At 37.0% G+C, this 14,977-nt stretch overlaps 1 protein-coding gene across 9 annotated transcripts in view; it reads right to left on the bottom strand.

Annotated features, from left to right (window-relative positions):
* The window catches only part of CEP63 (centrosomal protein 63), a 103,550-nt gene that overhangs the window by 16,216 nt on the left and 72,357 nt on the right, over positions 1–14,977 (bottom strand). For 8 of the 9 annotated variants that reach the window (XM_057494026.1, XM_036875444.2, XM_036875446.2 and 5 more), the window contains 6 exons: positions 11,827–12,060; positions 11,460–11,596; positions 10,498–10,635; positions 7,733–7,847; positions 5,920–6,117; positions 2,930–3,016 (listed from right to left, as the gene is read on the bottom strand). In XM_057494026.1, coding sequence (XP_057350009.1) covers positions 2,930–3,016; positions 5,920–6,117; positions 7,733–7,847; positions 10,498–10,635; positions 11,460–11,596; positions 11,827–12,060 — 909 coding nt within the window. The remainder of the gene's footprint in view (positions 1–2,929; positions 3,017–5,919; positions 6,118–7,732; positions 7,848–10,497; positions 10,636–11,459; positions 11,597–11,826; positions 12,061–14,977) is intronic. The other variant, XM_057494027.1, reaches the window with a different exon arrangement.

Raw genomic sequence — 14,977 nt, 5'->3', positions numbered from 1 at the left:
TACTTTGCTGTTGGTTTTATTTCCCCTGGTGACATCTATTTAGCCTTAGGAATACTTCCATCTATAGCAGTCCCTCCAAAATGCACTGTAGAGGTGGTTTGTGGGAGGTAAATTCTCTCAGCTTTGGTGGTCTGAAAATTGTTTAATCCCTCCTTCAAATTTAAATGATAACCTTGCTGGGTAGAGTATTTCTGGTTTGAGGCCTTCTGCTTCATTGCATTAAATACATCATGCCACTCCCTTCCAGCCTGTAAGGTTTCTGTTGAGAAATCTGATGATAGCCTGATGGGTTTTCCTTTGTATGTGATCTTTTTTCTCTCTCTAGCTGCTTTTAAAAGTCTGTCTTTATCCTTGGTCTTTGCCATTTTAATTACTATATGTCTTGATGTTGTCTTCCTTGGGTCCCTTGTGTTGGGAGATCTGTGCACCTCCATGGCTTGAGAGACTATCTCCTTCCTCAGATTGGGGAAGTTTTCAGCAACTACTTCCTCAATAACACTTTCTATCCCTTTTTCTCTCTCTTCTTTTTCTGTTTCCCCTATAATGCGGATATTGTTCTGTTTGGATTGGTCACACAGTTCTCTCAATATTCTTTCATTCTTAGAGATCCTTTTTTCTCTCAGTGCCTCAGCTTCTTTGTATTCCCCTTCTCTAATTTCTATCCCATTTACTGTCTCTTCTACTATATCTAATCTGCTTTTAAATCCCTCCATTGTATATTTCATTTCAGATATGGAATTTCTTAATGATTGAATCTGTCTTAAATTCGTCCCTGAGTTTGTGAATATTTTTCTGTACCTCCATGAGCATGTTTATGATTTTTATTTTAAACTCTCTTTCAGATAGATTGGTGAATTCAGTTTTATTTGGCCCTTTTTCTGGGGTTTGTGATATTTTGGTCTGAAGTAGGTTCCTTTGACATTTCGTAATTCAATGTGATGCCCTTTAGTGCCCAGAAGCTCTATTCTCTGGAGCTGCTCAGTCCCTAGAGTGAGGTTGGGGTCATAGGGGAGTGGTGCTGGAGCCTGGGGGCAGGTAAGAGCTGTTTCCTGATTCCCAGCTGCAGTGCCTGCCTCCAGTATCAGAGCCAGTGGGGCAAGCACACAGGTGTAAGCCTCTGTGCTTGGCGTCTCCAGCTGTTGCAGGCGGGGCCTCTCTCTGGCTGGCCTGACACCAGTGGTGACTGTTGGTTTGTGAGCAGGTGCCAGCAGGCCAGGAGGAAGGTTCAGCATGCTGCATGTCACAGTGGGGGGCCTTGGAGCTGAGTAGGCCGCCAGGGGGATGGGGAGCCTGAAGCTTCTCAAAGTTCCCAACTTGCTGGGCAGAGTGCACCCAGACGATATTGTCCACCTATCCCTTCTCCCACGTAGCAAGCTCTCTCTGCAAACCCTGCCCCTTCAGCAGCCCTCTCGCTGCTTAGAAGCCTCTCAGACTTTCCTTTGTCCCAGAGCGGATGGATGTGGATCCCCATCCTTCACAAATGGCCGGAATCCCAGTCTTTCAAGCACTCTGCCCGTCCCAGCTTCCCAACCCCAGCAACCTCCAGAACATGACACAATGTAGGTTTGTTGTCCAAAGCAGACCTCTAGGACTGGGTGTTCAGCAGTTCTAGGCTTCCACCCCCTCCCTGCTCTGTTTCTCTTCCTCCTGCTGGTGACCTGAGGTGGGGGAAGGGCTTGGGTCCCGCCGGATCAAGGCTTTCGTACGTTACCATTTCGTGAGGTCTGCTCCGTTCATGAGGTCTGTATGCAGTCTGGTGTAGCCTTCTTTCCTGTTGCTGTTTTAGGGCTAGTTGTATTAACTATATTTTCACACTATACGTGGTTTTGGGAAGAATTCTCTGTTTCATCTCTCATGCCACCATCTTGAATCTCAAAATCCTTATATATTAATATTTTATATTAACCTTTTGTCAATTTATAGATTGGCTCCCCCTAGTCTGTTAATCTTTTTTTATGCGGTCTTTTTCCATCCAGAAATTTTACATTTTCATGTTGTAAAATTCTTTGTTTTCCTGATGCTACGAGAATCATAACTTCCCAAAAGATTATAAACATAGTCTTCCATGTTTTCTTTTAGTTGAAATAAAGTATTCATTTAGTACTTTGCACTTTTTCCCACCCAGCCTCCATAATCCATGATTGTGAAATTAAAACTACTTGGGAGCAAATAGGGGCATTGTATAACTATGAATCTTTTGAGGCACATCTTCTCTGGATGTGTAGAATAAAAATAATTTCTAAAATCTTTGGGTATTTGATTTATATCAAGCAAAGATGGGTGAGAATAGATAGTTAAAAATTTTGTAGCAAAATAGTTAAAAGAGTGTCCACACTATTTAAAAGTCACCATTAGCTTATCATGTTCTGGTTTCACAGGAGCTGACATCCACTTCTTATCCTCCCTACTACATTACTCTCAATCTCTTAAAAGAGAATCCTATCTTACATTACATCATCTACTAAAATGTTTTGAACATAAAAGATTCTAGAGTATCTGATTAAATATATTATATCTTGTAGAAGTATAACTAAAACTAAATTATTTAAAAGATGATACACTTCATAATGAAAAGATATTATGAACATATTAATTATAATAATAATAACAACAGCATCTAACATTTATTGTGTACTTGCTAAACGCCAGGTACTACGCTAAGCCCTTTATATACATTCTCCCTATTAAGAACACAGACTGTGCATGTATTCATCATATTCATAATATATAAAGACAAATCTTCCAGTTGCTGGAGGGAAAAGTCATATTTTGCTCATTCTCATCGTCTTAACTTCTTTTTATTTGAAAAAGTTTCAACGGAAGAATGATTTTGTAATTTGAGCTTAACACTTTTATAACATCAATATGTACAAAGTGATTTCTCTAAAGGTTTGGCTAGTAGAAAACCGTAAAGCTTCTATTTATGTACCTCATGTAAACCTAATTCCAATTTCATCACTATTTCAGAAAGATGACGATTTTCTAACTTGAGTGACTCCATCTGATCCAAAACCTCCTGAGAAGGGAAAAGGAGAAAAAACAAATAAATATAACAAATACAATAAATACATCTTACAAACTTTTTCCACAAAAAAGTAATTTTCAGTAGACGAAGTTGCCTTCTTCATTCATACACACAAACACACACACACTTTCTGAAAAGACTTTTTAAAGCTGTTTGAAGATGAATTATTGTGCATATAACTAAAACATTATTTTAAGAAGACAAGTAAGTTCATTGGAAAACCCCTAACCATTCTCCTTTATTGTTTTCCTCTCATTTGGCTCTTACTTCCGACATCATGTGGACCGCTCTCCTTTTACATAACAGTTACTTATTTTCAGCCATCATTCTCCTTAGCTTTTCTGCTTGCCCATTCCTACTTGAGAAGACTCCTGCTTTCCTTGGCTTCCTGCCTCCTTTTTAAAAACTACCCAGTTTCTTTTCTTACTGAACTTTTTTTTACTTCCATTCTAACATCTTTTTACCTGAAATGCCGTAGTTTCCTACGTTTCATTCAAGCCACCCTTCTTCATACTCTATGCTTTCTCATTATAATCTCTAAGTCTCTCAGTGTGTTTCAAATGCCAACTTCATGCAAACACTTCCACAGCCAAATATTTTACCCAGATTTTAATCTTGAACTCCGGGTCTTCTGTGGAATTGACTATTAGATATTTCCATATGAAAGTCCAGTCTTTATCTCAAACTGATGTCCCCTTCCCACCAGCTTCCCTATTTTGTGTATTTCATACAAAATCATTATTCTCCCCCAAACCTGCCCTCTTTTCTCTATTTCTACTCACCTGCCTAAGCTGGAATCCTGAGTGACATCTTTCCTAATTGTCTAATTCACCCTCCTGTCTAACCCAATACAAAGCCCATTTGGTTGTACCAGCCAAACAGCTCCAGAATTCATCCATTTCCACCTGCCTCACTTGCCCATTGCTCAGGCCAACATCTTTTTTTTGTTTTTATTAAGGTATCACAGATATACATATGGTATTATGAAGGTTTCACATGAGCAACACTGTGGTTACTACATTCACCCATATTATCAAGTTCACCCCCCCGACCCCATTGCAGTCACTGTCCATCAGCATAGTAAGATGCTACAGATTCACTACTTGTCTTCTCTGTGCTGTTCCGCCTTCCCTGTGACCCCCTACATTATGCATTACGTGTGCTAATCATAATGCCCCTTAATCCTCTTCTCCCTCCCTCCCCTCCCCTTCCCCTTTGGTAACTGCTAGTCCCTTCTTGGAGTCTGTGAGTCTGCTGCTGTTTTGTTCCTTCAGTTTTACTTTGTTGTTATACTCCACAAATGAGGGAAATCATTTGATACTTGTCTTTCTCCGTCAGGGCCACATCTTAATGCTGTAATAGCATCTGAGTGGTCTCTCTGCCTCTGTGCTTATTCTCCACAGGACAACCACAGAGACCTTTCACTCCTGCTTAATAAACCTATTCTCTCCTGACCTCAAGATAACACTAAAACTCCTTTATGCAGCTGGCAGGGCCCTTCAGAAGCTGGTACCTGCTTTCCCATTTCACCCCTTACTACTCAGCCCATTTGTACCCTATTGTCATAGCAAACACATCACACTCCCACTACACACCACAGAAATGGTCTCTTTCATTGTCTGTATCTACTCTCACTTCCCCACCATTCCTCACTACAATGCTTGTTAACCAGTACACCCTGAGCCCAAACCAAGGGACTAATAAAAACATACTGAATTGGACACCATCAGCAGAACAAAAAGGCATCCTACAGTATGGGAGAATGTATTTGTAAATGACATATCTGACAAGGAGTTACCATCCAAGGTATATAAAGAACTTATACACCTCAACACCCAAAAAGCAAATAACCCTATTAAAAAATGGGGGGAGGATATGAACAGAACTTCTCCAAAGAAGAAATTCAGATGGCCAACAGGCACATGAAAAGATGCTCCACATCGCTAATCATCAGGGAAATGCAAATTAAAACCACAATGAGATATCACCTCACACCAGTTAGGATGCCCAACATAGAAAAGAACAGGAACAACAAATACTGGCAAGGATGTGGAGAAAGGGGAACCCTGCTGTTGGGAATGTAAACTAGTTCAACCATTGTGGAAAGCATTATGGAGGTTCCTCAAAAAAGTAAAAAGAGCAATACCATTTGACCCGGGAATTCCACTCCTAGGAATTTACCCAAAGAAAACAACTTCTCAGATTCAAAGAGACATGTGCACCCCTATGTTTACTGCAGCACTATTTAGCCAAGATATAGAAGCAACCTAACTGTCCATCAGTAGATGAATGGATAAAGAAGATGTGGTACATATGCACAATGGAATACTTATTCAGCCATAAGAAAGAAACAAATCCTACCATTTGCAACAACATAGATGGAGCTAGAGGGTATTATGCTCAGTGAAATTAGTCAGGCAGAGAAAGACAAATATCAAATGATTTCCCTCATTTGTGGAGTATAACAATGAAGCAAAACTGAAGGAACAAAACAGTAGCAGACTCACAGATTCCAAGAAAGGACTAGTGGTTACTAAAGGGGATGGGTTGGGGAGGGCAGGTGGGGAGGGAGGGAGAAGGGGATTGTGGGGTATCATGATTGGTGCACATGGTATGTGTGGGGTCACAGGGAAGACAGTGTTGCTCAGAGAAGACAAATAGGGACTCTGTGGCATCTTACTACACTGATTGACCGTGACTGCAATGGGGTATGGGGGGGACTTGATAATAAGGGTGAATGTAATAACCACATTGTTTTTCTTGTGAAACCTTCATAAGAGTGTTTATCAATGATACCTTAATAAAAAAAAGTACTGAAGTAAATACTATGGAAATTATATCTTTAATAAATTCAATCTTCACAAGCTTCAAAGAGTTTTTTGTTCAAGTTTCACCTTATGTTCTACTGCTTTTTCTTCTGCCTTTTGTATCTCTGCTTTGAGTCTCTTTTCCATGTCAGAGGAAGAACTTTCGGCAGAAGCAATCATAATATCTCGCTGATGTAACTCCCAAGTTAGCTGGGAGATTTCCATCTTCATTCCTTCTAGTACAGAACTGTAACTTTGTTCAGCCTGTAAAATCTGTTCTTTCAGCTACAAAGAAACAGAAAGGAAAGCACAAAAATTAAGAGAAAGCATGTAGACAGACGAATACATTAATAGTTAAAATGGTAAGGTAATTTTTACCTTACATATAAGACATGAATTTTTTTCCTCAACTAATTCTGCAGAAAATTGGCAACTTTCTATACTGAAGGTCAAGTGTTCAGATCCACAATCATTTATTAGATCTCAAAACAGGGAAAGATGAGTATTCAAATGCTGAGATCCAGGTAATGAAGTCCATGCACACATTATTCATAGGACAGACCTGTGACCTTCATTCTGTTTTTAGTTGAAAATCTAAAAACCTTTTTTATATGGTTTCCTGATCCACAGAAGATAACAGAAAGGCAAGAGGAAGAAAGAGGCTAGAAGAAATCTCAGAAATAACACAAAATATGAGTCTGCAACATGACAGCCAGGGCCCATGGCTGCAGACAAACAGCTCTGCTCACCCCAACAGCCAATGAGTGATGACTTCTGCCATGGCACAGAAGCAAATGCATACCCACTAACCATCTTTAGCTATAAGAAAATTAGAAAACACTGAATGCCAACTCACATAATATCTTTTTGCAAGCAAAAAAAATGTGTGTACCTTTTAGAGAGCTTTTCATCAAAGAAAATATATATATATATATTTCATATATAAAAAATGTTTATAATAAAGTTTTAGGGTTCAAAAGGGCAGGCTTCAATTACCTTGAAAATACTTACATGGATTCCCTGAGGATGACAAAGAAATAATTTTTCTAAGCACATTCCAGATGCTTGTCTCCTCCTGAATACCAAGTGGCTTTTGGGGAATATTTCCCTCATTAAATATAACTCCTATACATTCGACCCAGGAATTCCACTCCTAGGAATTTACCCTAAGAATGCAGGAGCCTAGTTTGAAAAGACATATGCACCTCTATGTTTATTGCAGCACTATTTACAATAGCCAAGAAATGGAAGCAACTTAAGTGTCCATCAGTAGATGAATGGATAAAGAAGATGTGGTACATATGCACAATGGAATACTATTCAGCCAAAGAAAGAAAATAAATCCTACCATTTGCAACAACATAGATGGAGCTAGAGGGTATTATGTTCAGTGAAATAAGCCAGGTGGAGAAAGACAAGTATCAAATGATTTCACTCATCTGTGGAGTGTAAGAACAAAGCAAAACCGAAGGAACAAAACAGCAGCAGACTCACAGAACCCAAGAATGGACTAACAGTTACCAAAGGGAAAGGGACTGGGGAGGATGGGTGGGAAGGGAGGAATAAGGGGGAAACAGGGGCATCATGATTAGCACGTATAATGTAGGGGGGGACATGGGGAAGTCAGTATAACACAGAGAAGACAAGTAATGATTCTATAGCATCTTACTACGCTGATGGACAGTGACTGTAATGGGGTATGTGGAGGGGACTTGATAATAGGGCGAGTCTAGTAACCATAATGTTGTTCAAGTAATTGTACATTAATGATACCAAAATAAAAAATACATAAATAAAAAGAAAGAATAAATCTGAACACTCTGAAAAAAAAAATAACTCCTATAATCTCCCAACCATAGCTCAGTCCATAAATATATACAACTTTTCATGTAGATTTTACCTTCTTAATCTCTGTCCTGTACTCATTGTTATGTACTTCCATTTTCTTCAATTCTTCATATTTTTCCATTAGTTCTTGGCTCAGCTGCTTACATGTTGCACTTACAGACTCCAAGCTGTTATGACAAAAATAAGACCACTCATTTCAAACAAGACAAATGCTGAATCCCACAAACTGAATTATCTAACCTAGTTCCTTGATGTTCAAGGATTATCTAAATGCTACCTCCCACCCCAAGTTAATACTCATTTCTAATTTCTTGATCACCAGCTGCAGCTGAAGTCCAATTCAAACATTTGGAGATACTTTTGATTTGTGTTTAACTACACTCTTTCCCTGTTTAAAATTTAACTGGTTATAAATTCTAATTCTAAAGATTATGCCAATTTATTTAATTTTTTCCCTCTAGGAGCTGCTGTGACAATCTCTATCTTCACCACACTTATTTACCATAACATCCTACATACAGCTGCCAGAACCATCTTCTTTAAAGAGTTTCCAGCTTGTCACTCTTCCTAAGAATGAATCCCCCATCAGATGTAAGACCCTCAGGGGCACCATATTCCTCTCATCTCAGCACTCATTTCTACTAATAAAAATGTTTGTTTCTAAAGTGTAAAGCTTTACTGTCTGCCATGTGCTTTTTGCTCTGCCTGACTTCCTGTATCTTCATACACCATCCAAAGTCAGATTGGTATTTATCTGACAGATCCACCCCAAGCACCTTAAACACAGTTTATTTTCAATTGTAGTTTGAATATAGAAATTTTCTACTTTAAATTGCTCTCAGGTCCTTTAACATGTATATTTTGTCTCTCAAACTACAACTTCTATGATTAAAATCATGTCTTTTACTACTTCCCCACCAACTTCCAACCTTGCCCACCATCCCCTCAGCCCCTGCATCATTTGGTTCTCATTTCCAATTTCTTTATCACCAGCAGCAGCTAAATCCAGTTCAAACATTGGACATACTTTTGATTTCTGCGTTTAAGTATACTCTCTCCCTCTGTTTAAAATTTAACTGGTTATAAATTCTAATTCTAAAGATTATGGCAACTTACCTTATTTATTCCCTCTAGGAGCTGCCGTGACCATCTCTACCTTCACCACACTTATTCACCATTACATCCTACACACAGCTTCATTCAATAAATACTAAAGAATTGCCTAGATTGTTTCACCAAGGTAGCCAACTTACTAGATAAGCAACCATTCAGAAATACCATCTTTGCAATACAACACACAAAAACAACTATTTAAATTCCTCCAGTTCGTGTTTTAGGAGATATTTTGTTCAAACTGAGCACCACAAATACACTGTCTAAAAGGGTTTCTTTTCCTACTAGCCTTTTGATACAAAAAATATATTTTAAAGCCATTGTTTTATTACTGAACACTGGTGTTTATATCCATTTATTTCAATTTTACCCATTTCTAAATACCTTCAAATGCTCATTTATTTGGCACTTAGTATGGGATTACAATGTGTCAAACACTGAGGAGATACAGAAAGAAGAAAAATCAGAGATAATCTTGTTCTGTCTACAGATGGGAATATTGGGGCCTAAGGAGGCTGAAGTGTCTAAACTCACACTCTTAAGTCAGAAACAAGAGACAAGTCTTCTGAGCCTGATGACAGCACAGTAAAACATACATATATGTAAAAGATTACTAAAAAGTTAATGATAAAAATGTAAATTTTAGTTCTAATGTAAAAGAGTAAGATTTATTTTATTTTATTCATCTAAAGTGTGTACCTTGATAATGATAACCAAGAATATCTTAAGTATTCTAAGGTGAAAAGTAAATATAGCAGAAACTATATGTGTGAGTGTATATGCATGTAATGTGAAGAAAAAATACTTAGTGGTTTCCAAAAACAGAAACTAAAAATAAAAAATCTGTTACTTAAACTTAGAAGGGTAAGATGGCAATTTTTTTTGTTGGTTGCCTAAAGGCTAGTAAGTTTATATATTTTTATCATTTACAGAAAATGTTAGTGCACAAATGATTGTGAATCATGTTCAAAACAAATTATCAAACTCTTCCCAGTCAAAAAGTTTAGAGGTATGATGAACAAAAGAGTCCCCACATATGATGATGACAGAAGTGAGCTGTGCATGGTATGGCATAAATCAGGGTACAACTAACCCCAAAGAACTATCAACAGCACGTCAGAACAGAAGGAGCTCCATGTGTCCACCTCGCCAAGGGCCAGGTGACTGGTAGAGTGGAGATCCTAACTGAAGACATTCTACACAGGTGAAATGTGAAGAAGTTCCAGCAGTATAACAACTTTTTGAAGAATATGGTTTTGAAGGAAAGCAAAGAAATATAGAAGTAAGATGATGAGGAGATAAGGTTAGAAAGTTTTAATTCTTTTCCCAATATGGGAACTGTTAAAGCATATTTTATACCAGTGGAGAGAGGAAGACCTTGATGATGTAAAAGAGAAAAGGAAAAACTAGAAACAGTACAAAAGTGGAGTCTTAGAGCATAGACATGTCATCCATCAATTCATCTGCTCTAACAGATTGTGGGCAGAATGCAGGCAAACTGGTAGATTTGGTGGTAGAAGGATTAGGAGGTTCTACTTTAATTGCTTCTATTTTCTCAATGAAATAAAAAATTTGGCCATTTGTGGAAGCTAGAGAAAAAAATCCTATTTGTTCACTCAATTATATTACTTTACTTTATCAATATGATAATCAAAAACTTATTATAACTTGAACATTTTTGAAATGAGTATGTACACTAACTACCTGCTTTCCAGACGAGTCACCTCTGCTTGCAGAAGTTCTTCACTATTGTGGGTCAAATCCAGGTGGGAAAGCACATTGTCTGATTCCTCCTGCGCTTGACAGGTGTACCTTCTTTCTGCCTGAGGCTCCTCCAGTGACCTACGGAATGACATAGAGGACTGTTAAAAGCCTTTTATCTGTGCAAAAACAATGTACAACCAGTTCATATTTGTAAACTGTTTTTGGTAATGAAACTCTTTAAAACTCTGCGGTTTGTCTCCTGCTTTACATAAAGAACACTGCAAGAGTGAAGAGGCAAGAGATAATGATTCTCAAAAGAGTCACCAGCAATTTACTTTTGCAACTGGGATTGGGATTTGCAACTGTTTTTCAAGGGAAAAAGACAAAATTACAAATACACTTTGTTGACATTTGATACCTTGAGTCAAAGAAACAGAGAGATTACAAGAGGGTTCAAGCGTATAAAGAAATGTGTGCTAGACTTAAATTAGGCAAAAGGAGTACAGCTCCTTGAATTACTTTCTACTACAACCCCCATCGCATTAATTCATATGTAGAAATAAAACTAGTTTTCTGAATTTTTCTAAAAGGGCTATCTCAATAGCTGGCTTATTGATGACATTGACAACAAGCAGCTAATAATCATGACCTATTCTACCAAGAAAGGGAGGCCTTCCAGGAGACCTGGACTACAATTCCTTTCATACTTGGAGTTTCACCAACAGTACAGAATGACCAAGGGGTTTCTAAATTTCTAAACATTATAGAGTCTCCTGGTTAGGGACCCAAAACGGTCACAGAAAAATACTAACCACACAAAATTGTGTAACACTACACAAATTTAATCCAGAAATTAAAACTGAATAAGAAAATCCATAATATGATCAAAACCAAAACTATGAATACACATATTAGAACTGGTGTTTAACACCAAACTACCAAGTGGTTAAGATTAAACATACCTTATGGCCTCTACTGTGTGCTGAAACTCAGTTGTCTTTAATTTTGCTTGTAGCTTTTTCTTTTGCATTCTTGCCTCCTGAAAATTTTCTTGTGACTGAAGAGCTGCCTTCAATTTTCTCTTTTCTTCTTGCAAAACCTGCAAAATACTCAGAAAAAGTCAGATGTTATCATAATCTATTTCACAAGGAAAGGAAACCAGGGCGTCAGACTTAACAGGCACAATATTAATAAGGTTATCAATAGCTGATCCACTGGCTACAGAGTAGGGAAAAAAACCATAGGTTTTAGAACCTAATTCTAGGTTAATTATTCTCTCTTAAAGCACATATACACACATTTCCCCAATTAGGTAATTTTAAAACACACCTCTAAAAGTTTTTCAGATTCCCTCAATTTTTCTTCTTTTTGCTGCTGTTCTTGCATAACAGTCATATTAGTTCCAACCAAGTCATTGACCCTCATGGTGAGGCGCTCTATCTCCAACTCATTGGCACAGATAGTATCATTGGCCCGCTCCAGCTTATGGCTTAGATGCTGAATTTCGGACTGGCTTGACAGTTCCACAGACTCTAATTTCTGTTTGCGATTGGCAAGCTGAGCCTACAAACACACAGAATGTTAAAAGGTAAAAGTCAAATAATAATCAGTGAATATGGGAAACTAATAAAAATGTAAGATATTAGTTCATTAAAAATATATAATAAACCATTCATGGCTTTTAAAAAAACCTCATGATAAAATGTAGGAGTAGGGAACTTGCTCAACATCATACTTAATGGTGAGGAACATGAAGTTTTAGCCACTAATATCAGGTACAAGGCAAGAATGTCCCTCTCACCACTCCTTTTCAACATCACACTGGATGTCCTTGCTAATGCGATAAAGTAAGAAGAGGAAATAAAAAGTATAAAAATTGGGAAGGAAGACAAAACTGTCTTTGCTTACAGATAACATGACTGTCTATGCAGAAAATCTGAAAGAATCAAGAACAACAAAAAACTCCCAGATTAATAAACAATTACAGCAAGGTTGCAGGATACAAGGTTATGATATACAAAAGTCAATCACTTTCCTATATACCAACCATGAACATGTTGAATTCACATTAAAAAACACAATACTATTAATACTAACAACTAAAAAAATTAAATATTAAAGTATGAATCTAACAAAATAAGTACAAGATCTATATAAGGAAAATTGTAAAACTGATGACAGAAAGCAAAGAACTAAATAAATGAGGAGATATTCTATGTTCATGGATAGGAAGACTTAATATTTGTCAAGATGTTAGTTCTTCCCAATGTGATCTATGGATCTACACGATCCCAATCAAAATCCCAGCACATTATTGTATGGATATTGAGAAACTGATTTTAAAGTATATCTGGAGAGGCAAAAGACTCAGGATGGCCAACACAATATTGAATAAAAAAAGTTGGATGACTGATGCTACTTAACTGTAGGATTTAGTATAAAGCTATAGTAATTAAGACTGTGGTATTGGTAAAAGAATACACAAATAGATTAATAGAACGGAATAGAAAGTCCAGAAATAGGCCCCCATAAGTTTATTTAATTGATCTTTGATAAAAAAGCAAGGGCAAATGAGGCAGATAGTCTCTTCAACAAATGGTGCTGGAACAACTGGACATCCATATGCAAGAAAGTGAATCTAGACAAAGCCCTTATGTCCTTCATAAAATTAATTCAAAATGGATCATAGGCCTAAATTAAAAATGTAAATCTGTAAAACTCCTAGAAGACAGCATAGGAGAAGAGCTAGATGACTGGGTATACTGACACCTTTTCAGATACAACACCAAAGGCATGATCCCTGAAAGAAATAATTGATAAGCTGAATTTCAATAAAATTTAACAATTCTACTCTTTGAAAGACAATGTTAAAAGAGAATGAGAAGACAAGCCACAGACTGGGAGAAAATATTTGCAAAAGACATATCGATAAAGGACTTTAATACAAAATACAAAAATAACTTTTAAAGCTCAACAATAAAACAAACCTCCTCATTAAAAAATAGGTCAAAATCCTGAATAGGCATCTCACCAAAGATATTCAGATGGAAAAGAAACATATGAAAAGATGATCTACATCATATGTCATCTGGAAAATGCAAATTAAAACAATTAGAAGTAATTACTATTAATTCTAATAATTAAACAACAATTAAAACACCTATTACAAATGCCAAAATCTGGAACAGTGATAATATCAAATGCTGAAAAGGATGTGAAGCAACAGGAACTCTCAGACATTGCTAGTGGGAATCAAAATATTACATTTTGGAAGATAGTTTGGTATTTTCTTACAAAACTTAACACATTCTTATCATATGATTAAGCAATTTTTCTTCTTGGCATTTACCTTAAGAAGGTGAAAATGTGTTCACACAAAAAACCTGCACGCAGATGTTTACAGCAGTTTTACTCACAACTGCCACCAAAAACTTGTAAACAACCAAGATGTCCTTCAGTAGGTGGATAAATTGTGGTACCTCCAGACAATGGAGTACTATTCACTGCTAAAAAGAAATGAACTATCAAGCCATGAAAAGACATGAAAGAACTCTAGATACATATTACTAAGTGAAAGAAACCAGTCTGAAAAGAGTACATACTGTATAAGTCCAACTACAGAATATTCTGGAAAAGGCAAAACTGCAGAGACATTAAAAGATCAGTGATTATGGGGGCAAATGGGCAGGGGAGAGATGAACATGCAGAGTACAGAGTAATTTTATGGCAGTGAAAATACTCTTTACATTTAATGATGGATATATGTCATTATACATTTGTCCAAATGCACAGACAATACAACACCAAGAGTAAAGACTATGCAAAACTATGGACTTGGGATGATGATGATGTGTCAATGTAGGTTCATCCTTAGTAACAAATGTACCACTAGTCAGTGATGTTGATAATGGAGGAGGCTGTGCATTTGTGAGAGTACACAGGAATCTCTGTACCTCCCTCTCAATGTTGCTGCAAGCTAAAATTCCTCTAAAAAAAAAAATCTTAAGAAATATGTATGTGTAATAAATATCTTGGGAAGAAGGGGTAAGAAAGAATTGACAAAGTAAAAGGACTGCTCAGGAGAAGAGATTCTGCCCACCTCCTGAAAAGACAGCTGTATTATTCTACCTACTTCTAGGAATTTAACTTCATTCATGAGTCATTACACAGGAAAAATGGATTTATCTCCTACTTAAAATATAAGAAATAAGAACTATAATGCATCATTTTCTTATGGAATTTCAGAAATTTAGAAAATGTTTATATCAGTAAATTTCTTAAATTTCGAGGTCAAATTTTCCTTTTTCTCCATCCCAGAACATGTGGCATGTAGCTAATTATTCTTTTATAATATTCTTTTCAGATACTTTACAAATACACATATTCAGATGATTCAAACTGACCACAAAATGCTTATATAGGGGGTTGGGGAGGGTTGAATTTTGTTCCTTGAGGAAAAGGGTACTTGGAGGGGAGGAAG

This window comes from Manis pentadactyla, chromosome 16, assembly GCF_030020395.1.
Source record: "Manis pentadactyla isolate mManPen7 chromosome 16, mManPen7.hap1, whole genome shotgun sequence".
In the NCBI taxonomy this organism is placed as follows: domain Eukaryota; kingdom Metazoa; phylum Chordata; class Mammalia; order Pholidota; family Manidae; genus Manis; species Manis pentadactyla.
Note: the sequence above shows the minus strand (reverse complement) of the source record. Positions and strands in the feature narration are given on the sequence as shown.